The sequence below is a fragment of the Xyrauchen texanus genome, chromosome 17 (assembly GCF_025860055.1).
Source record: "Xyrauchen texanus isolate HMW12.3.18 chromosome 17, RBS_HiC_50CHRs, whole genome shotgun sequence".
Lineage (NCBI taxonomy): Eukaryota > Metazoa > Chordata > Actinopteri > Cypriniformes > Catostomidae > Xyrauchen > Xyrauchen texanus.
In genome coordinates this window covers 24,439,178-24,455,209 of record NC_068292.1, presented here as the reverse complement: position 1 = coordinate 24,455,209, position 16,032 = coordinate 24,439,178, and the positions used below count along the sequence as shown (strand labels likewise).

The 16,032-nt window shown below is 37.7% G+C and overlaps 1 protein-coding gene across 1 annotated transcript; it reads right to left on the bottom strand.

Annotated features, from left to right (window-relative positions):
- Positions 1-443: 443 nt before the first annotated feature.
- On the bottom strand, positions 444-15,693 carry LOC127658342 (NF-kappa-B inhibitor delta-like). The gene is made up of 12 exons (XM_052147582.1): positions 15,553-15,693; positions 7,276-7,412; positions 6,959-6,989; positions 6,642-6,847; positions 5,706-5,866; positions 4,616-4,721; positions 4,087-4,233; positions 3,954-4,005; positions 3,689-3,861; positions 2,275-2,391; positions 1,696-1,860; positions 444-515 (listed from the first exon to the last, which is right to left on the bottom strand). Exons 1-12 carry the CDS (start codon positions 15,566-15,568, stop codon positions 444-446), a joined length of 1,383 nt encoding a protein of 460 aa, XP_052003542.1. The 5' UTR covers positions 15,569-15,693.
- Between the last annotated feature and the right edge of the window lie 339 nt (positions 15,694-16,032).

Here is a 16,032-nt window from a genome sequence, read left to right as displayed (position 1 = left end):
TCTCATGACGATTTCACTGAAATCACAAGTAATTAACAAAGTAATGAATATTTGCTTTCTTCTTGCTACTACAAGAATACACCCAATTGCTGAGTGAGCATATAAATAAACTCAAAAGCAGTTTTATGGTGCAGAATCGATGAATGATCCAGCGCAAGTTATCTGTCATACAAAAATGATGCAATATGTTAAAATCCTCATAAGAGGATACTGCAACCATCCTTCTCCAGAGATTGTCTACTTTAATTCTTGTCTAGATTTACTATTTACTGCAATTATTTGTAAAATTGCAAAATCCTTCATTATTTGGCTATTTTGAAAAATTTGTAATCAATCCATATTTTTTTCTTATCTACATCTTGATGATAAATTACAGTTTGATCCAGATGGTTAAATCTCTGTTGGAGAAGGTGGGGTACGCTGGGTCTAAAAAGTAGTCCTAGTCACTCTTGGTCCTGTAAGGATGTAAAACGCCGCCTTGAGGAGGCACTTTTCTTCTTCAAGATTAACTTGAGCTGAGATTTTTAGAAAAGAGAGAGACAGGAAAAACATCAGCTGGTCTGCATTCTTTTCTTGAAATTAAAGGAATAGCTCACCCAAATTTGAAAATTATTTAATCATTTACTCACACTCATCTCCAAACCTACATTATTTTTTTTGTCTTATGGAAAACACAAAAGGAGATGTATTAATGAATATCACAGGCTGTTTTTTTAAATACATTGTTAGTGGATAGTGCAAATCTTGAGAATATTTTTTTTTTTTGCTAAAAACAGTTGTGGCACTAGCGCTGATGAACATGAATAATAAATGACGCAAGAGTTGCATGAACTATTTTTATGATTCTTTTGGGTCCTTTATAAGCTTTAAAATGAGGCACTGTTCACTGGCATTGTATTGAAAACTTGGGCCAGGATATTCATTAAACCATCTCCTTTGTGTTCCACATAAAAAAATTCATATGGGGTTTGAAACAACATTAGGGTGAGTAAATTATGATAGAATAAAATGTTTTTGTGTGAACTGTTCCTTTAAACAAAATGTAAAGGGATAGTTCAACCAGTCCCAGATGAGTATGACTCCCTTTCTTCTGCAGAACACAAATTATGATTTTTAGAAGAATATTTCAGCTCTGTAGGTCCGTACAATGCAAGTGAATGGGTGCCAAAATACTGAAGCTCCAAAAAGCACATAGAGTCAGCAAAAAAGTAAACCAATTGACTCCAGTTGTTAAATACATATATTCAGAAGTGATATGATAGGTGTGGGTGAGAAACAGATCAACATTTAAATAATTTTTTTCTAGAAATTCTTCTCCCTGCTCAACTGTGTGTGATATGCAGAGAAGAATGTGAATGAAGAAGAAGATTGTTAAAGTAATCTCTTTCTCACCCACACCTATCACATTGCTTCAAAAGTCAAATGGATTACTTTTATGCTGACTTATGTGATTTTTTTGAGCTTCAAAATGATGGCACCTATTCACTTGCATTGTATTGACCAAAAGGGTAAGTAAATTATAAGAGATTTTCTATTTGTGTGTGAACTATGCAGACCTCATTGCAATAAGCAAATAGATTTTTCTAAAGCCACAATCAAACTGTTCAAGGGAATGGTTAGAACTGTACGTAGACTGCTCAGCCAGATGAGAGATTACTTTTTTGACTGCTTTGTGAATAAAGAAAAGCCTCTCACTCTCTCTCCTTTGTCTCCGCTCTGCAGTAGATGAGCTGGTTGGTCGTTCTCCAAATTGCGGATGCTGGGATCAGCTCCACGACTCAGCAGCAGTCTGATCAGTTCCTCCTGATGGGGGCTTCCATGCAGTCCTGCAGCCATGTGCAGTGCTGTGTGCCCATGAGCCTGAGAGGAGACAAAAATTATAAAGGTAACGGTGTATGCAGTGTTCATTTAAGGGATGGTTTATCCAAAAGTGAAACTCCCATCCTCATTTACATTTCCTTATGCTGTTCCAAACCAGCAAGACTTTCTTTCTTCAGTGGCACACAAAAGGAGATGTTAAGACAGTTTGTAAGTCTCAGTCACCATTCACTTTCATTGCATCTTTTTCATATTCCATGCAATAAAAGTAATGGTGACTAAAGCTGTCAGTCCCTATTCTGCCTAACATCTCTGTGTTCCATGGAAAAAAGAAAGCCATGCAGGTTTGGAAGAACCTGAGGGTGAGTAAATTATGACAGAATATAAATTTTTGGGTGAACAGTCCCTTTAAATCCCCTACAACTATAATATCTGTAGTTATCATGTGTTTCTCACTTTCATGTTGACGAAAGTCTGCATATTGGAGAGCTGGAGGCTCAGGAGGAATCGCACGAGATGGATATTCCCCTCCTTCACAGCTAGGTGAAGAACTGTCTTGTTGCTTTTGATTTCCTGAAAAAGACCAATTCATACTAATCATCAATGTGAAACGGAAGCAACATCAAAGCCAGTGTGGCACGAATGAGGTTTCCTCATGTGGCACTCTGAAACCGAAACCATTGTGTATGGAACAATGACAAAATCAGTTGTTTGTCTGTCTGTTAGAAAGGAACATTTGGGAAATACATATTTACTTTTCTCAATTGGATGGAAATATCTACTACAATTGTAAATGTCAATATCAGTTACTTGTTATACATGTTTGCTGTAGCTATATGAGAAACAGAGTACTATAGTGCATCATGTTGAAGGGATAGTTCACCCAAAAACTTAATTCGGTAATATTTACTCACACTCATGTTGTTCCAAACCCATATTACTTTCTGTCTTCTGTGTAACACAAAAGTAGATGTTAAGCAGAATGTTAGTCTCATTCACTTTAATTGTATGGAAAAACATGCAATTAAAGTGAATTTTGAGGCTAACATTCTGCCCAACATTTCTTTTTATGTGTTCCACAGAAGAGAGAAAGCCATATGGATATGGAACAACATGGGAGGAGTGAATGATGACTGAATTTTCATTTTTGGATGAACTATCCTTTTAAATGCACATTTAGAGTACACTGAAATACATTACTTAAAGAAATATTCCAGGTTTAAACAAGCTAAGCGCAATTGAAAGGATTTGTGGCATAATATTGATAACCACAAACAATTATTTTGACTTGCCCCTCCTTTTCATTAAAAAAGGAAAAATCTGGGTTACAGAGTGGCACTTGCAATAGAAGTGAATGGGGGCTACATTTTGAATGTTAAAATACTCACTTTGTTTTTTGACAACTTTGTTTCCATGATGATTTAATGTCAACAAACACTAAAACCCTAAAATGACTGTAAAAATTATGATTTAAACAAATTTACAGCTCAAATAATACATACGTTTTCCAGAAGAATTCATGTAAGTGCTTTTATAAAAGTATGTGCATCACGTTTTTGTGTTTAAACCCTCCAAAACTGACCACATTCACTTTCATTGTAAGTGCCTCACTGTAACCTCTATTTTTTCTTTTCTTAATGAAAAAGCGGGACAAATAAAAAATTTTTTTTTTTTTTTTTTGTGGTAATCAACATAATGCCACAAATGCTTTTGATTGAGCTTAACTTGTATTGAACCAGGAATATTCGGGTTAATAATTATTGAAATTAAAATCATAGTGAAAATATGGAACATTATCCAGCCAAGCAGAGGGACATGAAGTTATATATCAACATAAGCTTAATGGAATAAATGGAATTAAATGGAATACCTGGCTGAGAACTGAAGCTCCAGCATTTATAAGTAGCCGCAAGCACATTTGTTTATCTTCTGCTTGAGTCTGTAGACTGCCATCAGCTAGCCATGTTGAGGATGAGGAAGAGGCATTTATAGCCTTCATTGTGCCACAGTGAGAGATCACTGCACAGTGAAGAGGTGTCAGACCTAAAAGGAAGCAAAAGGTACTGTATATCTGTTTGCCGCCTCAGATCTAACTTTATTTAGACCTTAATGGAGTATTATACACAGGCTTCTACCTTCAAAATTGCCAACTTCCATGTTCACTTGGAGTCCCGTGGAGAGAATAACCTATTAATTCATATCAGTTTAGATGCATGCTTTTGTGATTTTGAACGGTTTGCATATGGGTGAATAATTTTGCTCTGTCACCTGCATGACTTGGGGGAAACCATAGGTGGCAGCCAGATGAAGTGCAGTCTGACCATTGACATCAATGGCGCTGATATCTGCACCAAGCGAGAGTAGGTCCTGAACTATCTCTGGTTGATTAGCTGTTACAGCCACCAGCAAAGCAGTCTGAGATACCAGAGAATGGCAAATTAGTGTACAGTGCATGTGTACATTAATAAAAAGCTTATTTATTTATTTAAAGATGAAACGTGTGCTTTCTGAGCCACTAGTGTCACCAAAAATAATAATTGTTTTTATTATGCCCTATCTGTATGTCCAACCAAACACTTTCTTGGTCGGACATACAGATAGGGCCTCCCAAAACGCCAGTTGTTAAGCTAGTTTGGCAAAAAGAGCAATGTTTCAATAGCTCAACACAGCCAAAATGTTTACACTTTTTGTCATTATTACCCTGCTCATAGCTGACTCTGTATAAGCTGGGAAAGGAGAAAGTATTTTGGCATGAAAACGAAAATTATACACATCTTTTCAATGTTATTATGTTCACCTTGCCCTTGTGCTCCTTGGAGTCCAACTTCCCCAGTCCACTAAGTTTCTCTGCAGCAGCAAAGGCATATTCTCTCAGACCTTTCGCAGTGCATATATGTAGAATCCTAAGAGAGAGAAAAGACAAGGTTTCAGTTCTCATTTACAGCGCAAAGATTTCCAACTCGCTCACCTCTCTGTTTTCTATTGGAGTCACCTTTTCAAAAGGATGTTCACGGTTCACAGTGGTTTCACAAGTTGAGAAACTCACAAGACATTAAAGAAGTTCTTTGGTAAAACACCTAATGATGTGGACTACTGGGCCTCATCATTTGAACTTGTATTAAGGTGAACTAAGCAATTTACATAAAGACGGTATGTATTAATGTTTTAAGATGTTGAAAAAGTTTCTTCATCAAAACAGACCTAAGGTAATGGAGGTTATTAACTGAGTAAGTCTCTGGAAGAGCTTATTTTATTACAGTAAATGAAGTACCTCTGCTAGTTAAAGGCCACTCACATGAGATGAAGAATTCAGTCATATCTGTAGCCTAATAAAAAAACAATAATTTACACATACGGTCCATGTTGAGATCACATGGCCAACCAAATACTACTTACTTTATCTAAAATCCAAAAGGGCAAAATAAAAGTAATCCATACGCCTGCAGTGGTTAAATCTATATCTTCAGAAGCAATAAGATAGGTGTGGGTGTGAAGATGATCAATATTTAAGTCCTTTTTTATTATAAAAATTAAATTGTATTATTATGGATTACTTTTATGCTGACTTTATGTGCTTTTTGGGCCTTCAGAGTTCTGGATACCATTTACTTGCATTGTAAGGACCAAGAGAGCTGAGATATTTCTCTAAAATTCTTCATATGTGTTCTGCAGATGAAAGAAATTCATACACATGTGGGGATGTATGTGGGTGAGTAAATGATGAGAGCATTTTCATTTTTGGGTGAACTATCCCTTTGAATACTCATGTCCGAACCTATGATTCCAGATCATTCTTTTAAATAATTCTTTATTACTCCGTCTGTGGTAATAAATCTCTACCCTAAACAACATTTCAGACTATGTTTGCCCATGTTCCTCTGACTTACGTGTCGCCATCATCATCCTGCCAGGTGTAATCCATGTTCTGCAGCAAGGCTCGAGTCTCCTGTAGCTTGACCATATCTATCTGGGGCCTGAACTCTTGGAGAACGTATGGGCTTGCATGATCTTCTACTATGGATACAGATGGCCAACAATAGCCCGAGCTCTGAATGGGGACATTGGGAGTCAAATTAGTCCCAGCTTCAGATACAGGACACTCTGTTATAGACTGTGAGGACAAACAGAGGGCAGTAACACTTTCATCCATGATGAACATATATGACTAATAAATTGAACATAATATGCATTATGTTTTGTTTCTCATGTGGCGTTTTTTTTCTTCTATGGCCACTTTTCACATTTCCAGGTTTGGAGAACTTACGTTAACTACAGTGGGTGAAATTCTAATGTGGTTGATGGGAGACCACAGCAAATATTTTTATTCCCATTTACTCCAACAGCAAACAAAAAAATCTACTATTATAAAAAAATTGGATTACGGCAGTCAGAAGAGAAAAAGGAGCCAAATTTACTGTCACTCCCTCAGCAGCTGTATTTTAAACCCAATTACAGCAGTGACTACATGTGGCCTTGCCTGGCCTAATGTCAGGGTAATAGAACGTTATAAATTGACACTAAATAATACCAAAAATGTATAGCATAAAACAGTTAGCAAGAATTACGCTACTAAATACAGTGGAAACGTCTCATCGCAGGATGTGAAAAAGGTGATTTTAACATGATTAAGGCCTATATATAAGACCTATATAAAGTTCTCTTATGTCCTCAAACTTGGAGAACATGCAAAAGCAACAAAGGCTGAAGTTGTGATAACATAAATCTATTCAGAATCACTCAGTTTTGGCAAGATGCAGACAGCTGTAATTAGTAGTTCAGCAACCTGAAATACTATATTGCTGTTGGACTGTGTTGTCTCTTACAAATTGCTGTGCTGTCTGGACATCATGGCAGTCCTGCATCTGCTGACTGCTGTAGGCAGTCTGGGGTAAGTTTACTGCAGCAGATGAACTGGACATGAAAGTGAATGAGCTGCAATGCTGTAGGGAAGAATGGGGCTGATGCATGCTTGACACTTCCCATTGGTCATATCCAACTGCTGCCATGTGTGGGTAGCTTGCACTGGCTCCTGCAAAGGAAAGGGTCTTTCAACTTCAGATGTAAATGTAAGTGACATCTATTCCATTTCTCGTTTTGTATGAAAATTCCTGTCTCATTTAGCTGGTTTGTTCAGACTTACCAACAGCGTGAGATTGTACAGATGTCAAAACCTGTTGAAAACATTTTAAAGGAAGATCAAAGTCTTTCTAATGAACCTACAGACATTCATATTAAAGGGATAGTTCACCAAAAAAAAAAATCAGCATCAAGTCACCATTTAATTGTATTTAATGGACAAAAGATGCATTGAAAGTGAATGGTGACTATGGTTGTCTTTCTTCTAAACCTCTCCTTTTGTGTTTCACAGAAGAAATTAAAAAGGTTTTGTAACAACATGAGAGTGAGAAAAGGATGACATATTTTTCATTTTTGCAAGACATTACTGATGTTACTCACAGGGATAGATGCAGTGCCACCAGCAGTATAAGACACTGTAGAGCAGGAGGGTGGTGCTGAGGAGGTCTCTCTCTTTCTCTTCTGCTCCAGGAGTTTCTTCACTGTGGGCAGAGGGTAACACACCTTTTCCTTTGGTGCTGTGGGCACAGGTATAAATCACTGTCTGATATCTCTCAGTGCCACACTGAACTCAAGCACTGAACAAGAAAACAAAACTACAACAATAGAATAGAAAAGAATATACTAGACTAGACTAGAATACACTAGAATAGAATAGAATAGAATAGAATAGAATAGAATAGAATATAAGCTTTAATTGCCACACAGCCAGTGGTAATTGTTTGTAGGAACAGCAATGTAACACATTAGCAAATGATCAGTAATACGTACAATACAATGTAAGAAAATAAAATACACAATACAAAATACATTGTAGTGTTGGGGAGTAAATATCTAAAAGCAGTGGAGCTACTAAGTTAGCTAGATCATAACTAGTAAATAAAACTTACATTTACTGAATCAGTTTGTTTGGACAGTTCAAGTAAATAAAGTAGTTCACGTAGATGATTCTCTGATTCACTGCACATGCCACAAAAGGAAGATATTGCCTTCTTATTTATGTAAAATGTTTAGTTAATCCAAGCTGTTTATCACTATATTTGGTGTTTTATAGCTTTATTAATTTATATGTAGTATAGCTAAATTTGTATGTTTAATATTTCTATATTAATATATTTAATGTCACCCTAAATAAGCTAAATGTATAATTATCAGGTGATATTATTTACTTCAGCCATTAGAACTGCTAAATATTAAAAAATATTTTCTTATTTAAATAGCTTCAATGTAGTTAGCTACTTTTTGTTAGTAACTTGTAGTGTAGATGTTAGCTAAAAAGTGTAGCTTGACTAGTCAAAGTACTATTCTAAGTTCCCTTATGACTCAGTACACTTGACATTGCGTTTGCTAATGCATATTGGTAGTGTCCTTCCATACGACCTAGTTGAAACCTCTGCAATAACCCCAATATTTTAATATTGGCCATAGTGTTTGAGCCCCACCCTTTTAGGCGTGAAGCTGTTCCCTATAAAAGCAGGCACACAAACACCATTCCTCAGACTTTTCTTCCTTCAAGACAGCGATTCATCTCACATCACGACTACACGATTTGCTGGTAGCTTCAGAATCCTGATTCCCCGCAGCACTTCGGCAGGAGTTGTGTATCCTTATGAGCAACTGTATATTGTTATATTGTGTGTATATTTATATATATATTATATACAAGAGTCACTTACGTGTTCGTGTCTTTTTACAGATGTCGTTCCATTAGTATTCCTTGTGCGAGAGGCACATCCCGCCATCAGATCAGCATGAGAGCTGCATTCACTGTATAGGCTGCGCCCATGCAGAGTCAGTTGTCTATGCCGATACATTTATGTGCGTGATGAGCTCCGGCCCTCCGCCGGAGCACATAGCCTCATCTCATTCAGTGGTTCTGACGCTGGGGATGATGACGATGTCATGGCACTCACTGCATCAGGTGAGTGGTCAGTGTACAGTGCTACCGCCCTTTCCCACAGTGAGCGCGGGGAGTGTGTACGCACCACTGACAAGGAGATGCTTCGCATACTTTCAAGGGCAGTAGATCTCGGTATGGCAGAAATCCTGTAGACCTGACCGGTTCTTCACTGAATTTCATAACGAACTGTCAAAATCCTGGAGCGCGCCCTATTCAGCTCGCCCATGCAGAGATTACATCCTCTCTAATGTGGATCATGGGGAAGAAAACGGTTATGCCCTACTACCCCTGAAAGAGGCGGTAGCGGCACATCTCTGCCCAGTGAGTAGAAGGGCGTGGAAATCATGCCCGTTCATCTTTCTAAGCCGTGTCTACTAACGTCCGCACTGACTGGAAGAGCATACTCAGCGGTGAGCCAAACTGATTCAGCACTCCACGTGATGACAGTGCTCCAAGTTTTCCAAGCTAAGCTTCTCAAACAAATGGATGAATAAGGCTATGATCCAGAGACATTCAAAGAGCTCTGCACCACTTTTGGATCATCACCTCTGGCAATGTGTCTCCTGTGTCTCCAGCCGGCCTTTTCGGAGGCTCAGTGAATAGAATTGCTGAGAACTACATCACGACTCAGCAACACTCACAGGCTATGAGACATTTTATGCCAAAATGGAGCAGAACTTCATCACAACCAGCTCGCTCTTTCTCGGTCCAGCACCCGGCTAAAAATCCCACACCAGCTGCCTCAGCATTGCCAAATGTTGTAACCGAGCTGCTGGTTCAATAAAGAGCTTTCCCCCTTCAAAGCCTCACATTTTGAGCAACCACTTCCCAATGGTGATTGGCACATTATATCATGTTATTAACATACCAAATTGCCCTCTGTCCTGTATGCAGATGCGTGGTGAGCTCTTACTGGCATTCCGACTGGGTGCTAAAAAACAATCTAACATGATTATACGATCCAATTTGCATGTTGGCCACCCCATTTAAATGGTGTTCTGTCTTTCACGGTTGTTACGAGCTGAAATACAGAAAGAATTCGATAGAGATTGTCATATGAATTAATAAGCCTGCTGTCCCTCTGGGCAAATGTGTGGTGAGTCCTCACAGGCGTGTCAAAGCTGGTGTTTACAATGATCAAGCACAATATGTGGTCCGATCACACGATATGCCAGTGTTGCATGCACAGACTGTGACACACACAGCTGGATTTAGAGACGTTATTTCCTCGTTCTGGAGAAGGACAGTGGGCTTCGGCACCATTTTAGTTCTAAGATGCTTGAATCGTGTACATATCCATATAATTTGGATGAGGAACAATCCTTGCATTTGTTATGCCCTGTGCGGGTGCTACACGCATATTAAGTGCACCTGCCAGTTCAAAATGTCTGATCAACTCTTTGTGTTCTATGGAGGATGCATGTCTTTCTCACTGGATCGTTAATGCGATTGCCCTGGCTTACAAGTCACAGGGTAAGGTTTGCCCAATTGGTGTTAAAGCACCCTCAACTAGAGGCATGGATGAACAGTGTGTCTTTATAAGACATATGCTTTGCAGCAGGATGATATTCTCAAAACACATTCGCAAGGTTTTACAACCTAGGCGTAACATCTCTCTTTTCACAAGTCCTCTCTGTTTAGAGCGCTTGTTATTTCGTTGCCTGCATTCAGGCCATTGTAATTTACCATAAAGTCACAAGCACTTTCATTATAAATAAACTCCCTTGCCGACTGGGTTTGTGAAAGGGTTCATTCATACTATATGACTATAGTTAATATATACATTCTGAGTGCTCCCCTCCTGGCCCAACATGAGTGTCACTCATTTGCAGCAAACTCATGTCAGTCGCAATCCCAAGGAGACTGCGGCATCTTGTTTCCTCTCTGGAAGGTTATATTGTGTAGTTCGGTGTGACGGGATTCTCTTCCACATATGCATTAGCAAACGCAATGTCAAGTGTACTGAGTCGTAAGGGAATGTCTCTGTTACGTATGTAACCTTGGTTCCCTGAGACGAATGGATTGAGACATTGCGTACGCTAGCCGCACTAAAAGACTGATCCTTGTCCCTCAGTCAGAAAATTTTGAGGAATGGTGTTTGCGCACCTACTTATATAGCGAACAGCTTTGTGCCTAAAAGGCCGTGGCTCAAATACCATAGCCAATATTAGAATAATGCCATTATTGTAGCGAGGTTTCAACTATGTCATGTGGAAGGACACTCCCCATTTGCCTTAGCAAACACAATGTCTCATTCCCATTGTCTCAGGGAACTGAGGTTACGTACGTAACTGAGACGTTATGAGTAGCTTGTAGCTTGGGAAGCTACAGTTTCAGAGTAGCTTCACTAACACTGTTACACTTTTAAACTTTGTCTGAGTGCATTATTTAAACATGAAAGTGAACATCTGACATTTCTAATAAATCTAAAGAGCCAAAAACAAATTTGTAACATTGCTTAATGCATCTAAGCAGTCATATCAGGTACAGCATCGCTGAACACACAACTCTTTACTGCATGTTTGTTGTTTTTAATGTAATACTGAGTGATTTCTCCAATAATGCGAATTCCCCTGGGTGACAGCAGGTGCTGGTATGAGATAAAAATTTATTTTCTTTGTGTTAGCCACCAAAAGAGACTGCAAAAGAAAAGAATGCAAATATCGGAGGTTTCCAGTGGGCATCAGTCCCAAACGTGAGATAAGCAAGACATTTCCACCAGGGGAGCATAATGCTCATCCTCTCACCCATGAGGAAGCTATTCCATTTGGAAAAGAGGTGGTGAGGTCATGTCTACCTGTCTTCTTTATCAGAAACCTCTGTGTCTATGGAGAGGGTTCTTACAGCACATTTTCTGTTGCTATTTCCTTTTCTCCATTACGCTCTTGGTGGCAAACCACATCTTCCTGCATTAGTGACGTACATCCTTCAAAGGGGCCCCATAGGAGTGTGTGAACAGTTGAGATGCTTAGCAGCTGATCTAGAGTCAGATTTGGTGCCTGTCATACTCTACCATATGGTTACTGTGTGGTAAAACTGAGCTGAAATCAGCTACATAAATCAGATGGCAAGTAAATTGTTGCAATACTCAATCTAGCCACTAGGAACAACAACTGAAGCTCTATTATGGGTGATAATGTTATATTACTACTTCACTCTATAGATATTTCTGTGTTCTATGTAACGTTCTGTATCCAATTACAGAAAAAGAACTGGTTTCACCAAAACTTGCTGAAGTTTGCAATTCTTATAGTATAGGGGATTCAAAAGAGGAAGGCAACTCTTGTTTAATCTGCTTGTAAATTCCACTGGGGATGACCTCAGGAGGATCATTCCTTTTCTGCTCTGTCTTTTTCTTTGTTCTCCATTTGTTCCAGTTCATTTTAATTACTCCACCTCTCAACCTGTCACTCTATCTCCAAAATAGGGTATTTTTCTGGGACCATTAGATCACAGTAAACCTACATGACAGCACTGTTATAATGGAGTTAAATGAAACACATTAATATCTGCTTAACCAAGAGTAAATATAAAATAATTTTATTTTGGCAGATAGGCTACTTAAATAAAAAAGTAAGCCACAGGAGGCCATATGTTACAGTATAACACACAGACTCGATTGGCTTATTGCTTATTGCACGAGTTTTAAAATAAGCAGTTCTGTGCATTTTTCATAATAATCTGAAGAAACAATTAGTCTGTGAAGTAATATAGTTAATTTTCCTAATTGTAGGTTGTTTGCAGTTGCTGTAGGCAACATAGGAACTTTCTACATTCATTTCAGAATATGCTTTGCCAGGTATGTCACCAAGTTTTCTCATAATTTTCTCACCTTCTTAAGTTCGTATGATTTTTCTTTTTCTGCAGAACACAAACAAATTTATTTTGAAATATGTATGCTGTGTTTTTGCCCATTCAAAGCAAGTGTATTGGTCCAAACTGTTTAAGCTTCAAAAGGGAGAGCAAGGCAGCACAAAAGTAATGCATATGAGTTAAATGATAAAAGGTTGATGAAAACATTTAAATGCAATGTTTTATTGATATATCATTATACTGGGATTGAGTACCTGGGGCCGGTTGCACCAGCTATAGGCCTATGGAAGTTACAACATAGCCTACTTGTGGCGTAAATGGGCACTAAGTCACAATTTACACACTACTAAATATTTGAACGTTGCAGCATTAAATTTAGGTAGGACGTAACCGTATGAATAAGTTAAATATTTACGGAAGCCTCCGATCAGTTAATAATGGATGGAATAATAAAGCAGACTGTTATTTTATGACATCAATGAACTCGTGTTTTGCATGACAGTCATCAATCATTTCGACATAATGATGATGTTGACATTTACACTTGTTTACATTTACAAGAGAGAGAAAATGTTTTACATGTGGCTCTTCAGCATGAAACCCATCTAGCGGTGCAGTTTTCAGGGTGCATCGCCCGGTGTCAAGTTTCAACATATACAAAATATATAAGATATTAAAATGAATAAATGTCTATTTTCCCAGCCTTTTGTATTTTTATTTATTTATCACCATCATTTAAGATACAGTTCCTATTTATTGTTATTTACACTAGGCAAATATACTATTTATGAAATCAACTTTTATTACATATCGTATTTTAATGGGATATAATTTATTACAGCTGACAGTTATGGGTTACAAGGTTTGAACATCAACCTTAACGAGATAATATTGAAATACACAGCTTTTTAATACTTCTTTGTACAAATTTGAAAGCTGCTTATTGGATCAATACAGATAAAAGTCATATTATGCGATTACACATTACTTTATGGAGAGCTAACCAACTGCTAGTTAAGTCTTGCCTTAAGAACAGGTGGAGCAACCAAATGAAGCACTGACTTAGTTACAAACTAACTAGTAGCTACTAAGCCCTTAGTGTGAACATTATGTCCTAACTTACGCACAGCTGGTGCAACCCTAACCATGTTCAGCACCAAAGTATCACTGTCTTGAAGCCTGCATTGTGCTTTAATCATCCCGGATGTCATTACTAGCGCCATCTTTGATTTTTAATTGGAATGGAGGGATAGAATTACAGTCTCTTCAATGGCATGAAAGGTATAAAGCTGTTTAAAGCTCCTAGATCACATCTGATTTTCCACAACTCATGTTGTCTGGAGTTCTTTGTATACTGAAGGTTCTTGTACAGAGATTTTATCAATATTTTGTCCGCAGAATGATCCAAAAACACTTTTAACTGCAGTACTGAATTGAAGAGACTGCACATCTATCCATCACAGCCTCGTTGTCATTCCCATCAAAGATGTGCTAGCGTGAATGAGGTCATTAAAGACATACATTTTAGTCTGTTTCTCACTCAGAGCGATCACATCACTTCAGAAGACAAAGAATAAACCACTTGAGTCATATTGATTACTTTTATGCTTTTTGAAACTTGAAAGTTTTGAACCCCATTGACTTGTATGGACAAAACTAACTAGATGCATGCAGGTTAATGATGAGAGAATTATCATTTTTTGTGTGAACTATCCATTTAAGGCAATTTTGTTTTCTGTCTCATAATGTTTTATTTATGGCCATCGTGGTGGTTGGAAATATGTAATGCTCCCTTTTGTTCTCGAAAACTCGATTGTAACGTTTCTGAAACTAAAAGTTACTTTGTTATCAATTTCTGTTTCAAATGTCATAAAAAAGCGAGTCAAACTATAATGCTTGCTTAGTGCGTAGACGTTATCTTCAAAGTCCGAAAAGCTCTTAAAAATGTCCGATAGTGGCTGGGATACCCTTATATCTCATAATTTCAATGACGGAAATCCCTGGCCAATGATCACGCGCTTATGTGTCATCGCGGGGATTCCGCAGATCTCGCACCTATCTGTCAATAGACGTTAACAGGCACAGTAAATCTCTTTATTTCTAACAATGTTAGATGTTGTTGTGGTTAATACTCCAAGGACTTTAGTATATACCACATACAATTTGTAAGTTGTAATCATTCAACCGACCTCCATGGGTAGGTTTCTTTTCGTTAGCATTTTCATGAGCTAGTCTTTTGGTAATAAAACTAACGTGTTCAATTGCTGACGAGACCCGCGCCCATCAAAAACGAGAACTGAAAGCATAACAGGGAGGAGTAGTTTATCGAGGGGTTTGTCCAAATAGCTGTAAAAATTAACTCAAAGAGTGACAGTACACTTTGTTGTTGGGGATCCTTTATTCAAATGAGTTCTGTCTATTTTCAAATGGTCATACTTCACCGAACTTACGTCAGCGTTTAGCCAACTGAAGATTTATTCATGTTTATTTATATCACACTCAAATATATATATAGCCTATATATATATTTTAGCTATTTTTTTATTTAAGATTTACGCATTTCAACGTCATATCAAAATTCCATCAAATTAAAATGTATCATTTTTAACAAAATGAAATATATTTTAAAGATTACCATTCATTTAGATTGTTATTAAATTTTAAATGCGTAAATCTTAAAATAATTTTTTGAGCGCAGAAACGAATATAAACAGCAAAATATTTTATTTAAAGCAAAGTGTCAAAGATTTAGGCTATATTCAACATGTGAGTTTTGTTGAGTGACTCACTAATATTCAAGAACGTAGCCTGTTGTCTCTTTCACTCAAACATTTAAACGTCAAAAACCAAGCATTAGCTACTTATGGTCTGATGTCCTCGAACACTTTCGGCGATAAGTGATAGGCATACTATAAATGAGCTATATTATGTAAGTTAATACTCACATTTCTGAACTTGCATGTCAGAGTCCCTTTTGCTGTCTTTAATTTTAGGCTCCCACGCCAGGCGAAATGAATGATGTCAGTCGCAAACCAGGCTCTGTTAAATGTTAACCCCTCGAGTTTCGATCGAGTTCTACCCGTTGCCGGCACTGACAGTTCTATCAACTTAATTTCGGCACCTTCCACTATGTATACAGAGAACACGCTGTTTTCAACCCGCCCACCTGTAGCTCCGCCCTCTGACTGACGAGCTGTCAAACACCAGTGACAGAATTGAATCAAAGCCATGTAACGTGGTACTGGTCTCAACAACCTTCTCATTGTTAGATTTCCTTAACTATGACTGAAATAATAATTAATTAATTTACATAATTGACATTAATATCAATTTGAATGCACTTTACACTCTTATGATATGCATATATTATATACTGTATATTTCTTTATACCGCTACCCTGTACACAGGATAAGCGGTTGACGAT

What these genes read in the sequence shown, in the direction of transcription:
- LOC127658342 (XM_052147582.1), bottom strand. An exon ending in GAGCTTCAGTTCTCAGCCAG is followed by an intron (nt 2,392 to 3,688) that starts GTATTCCATTTA and finishes GGTCTTTTTCAG; the next exon opens with GAAATCAAAAGCAACAAGAC. An exon ending in GCGGAGACAAAGGAGAGAGA is followed by an intron (nt 516 to 1,695) that starts GTGAGAGGCTTT and finishes TAAAAATCTCAG; the next exon opens with CTCAAGTTAATCTTGAAGAA.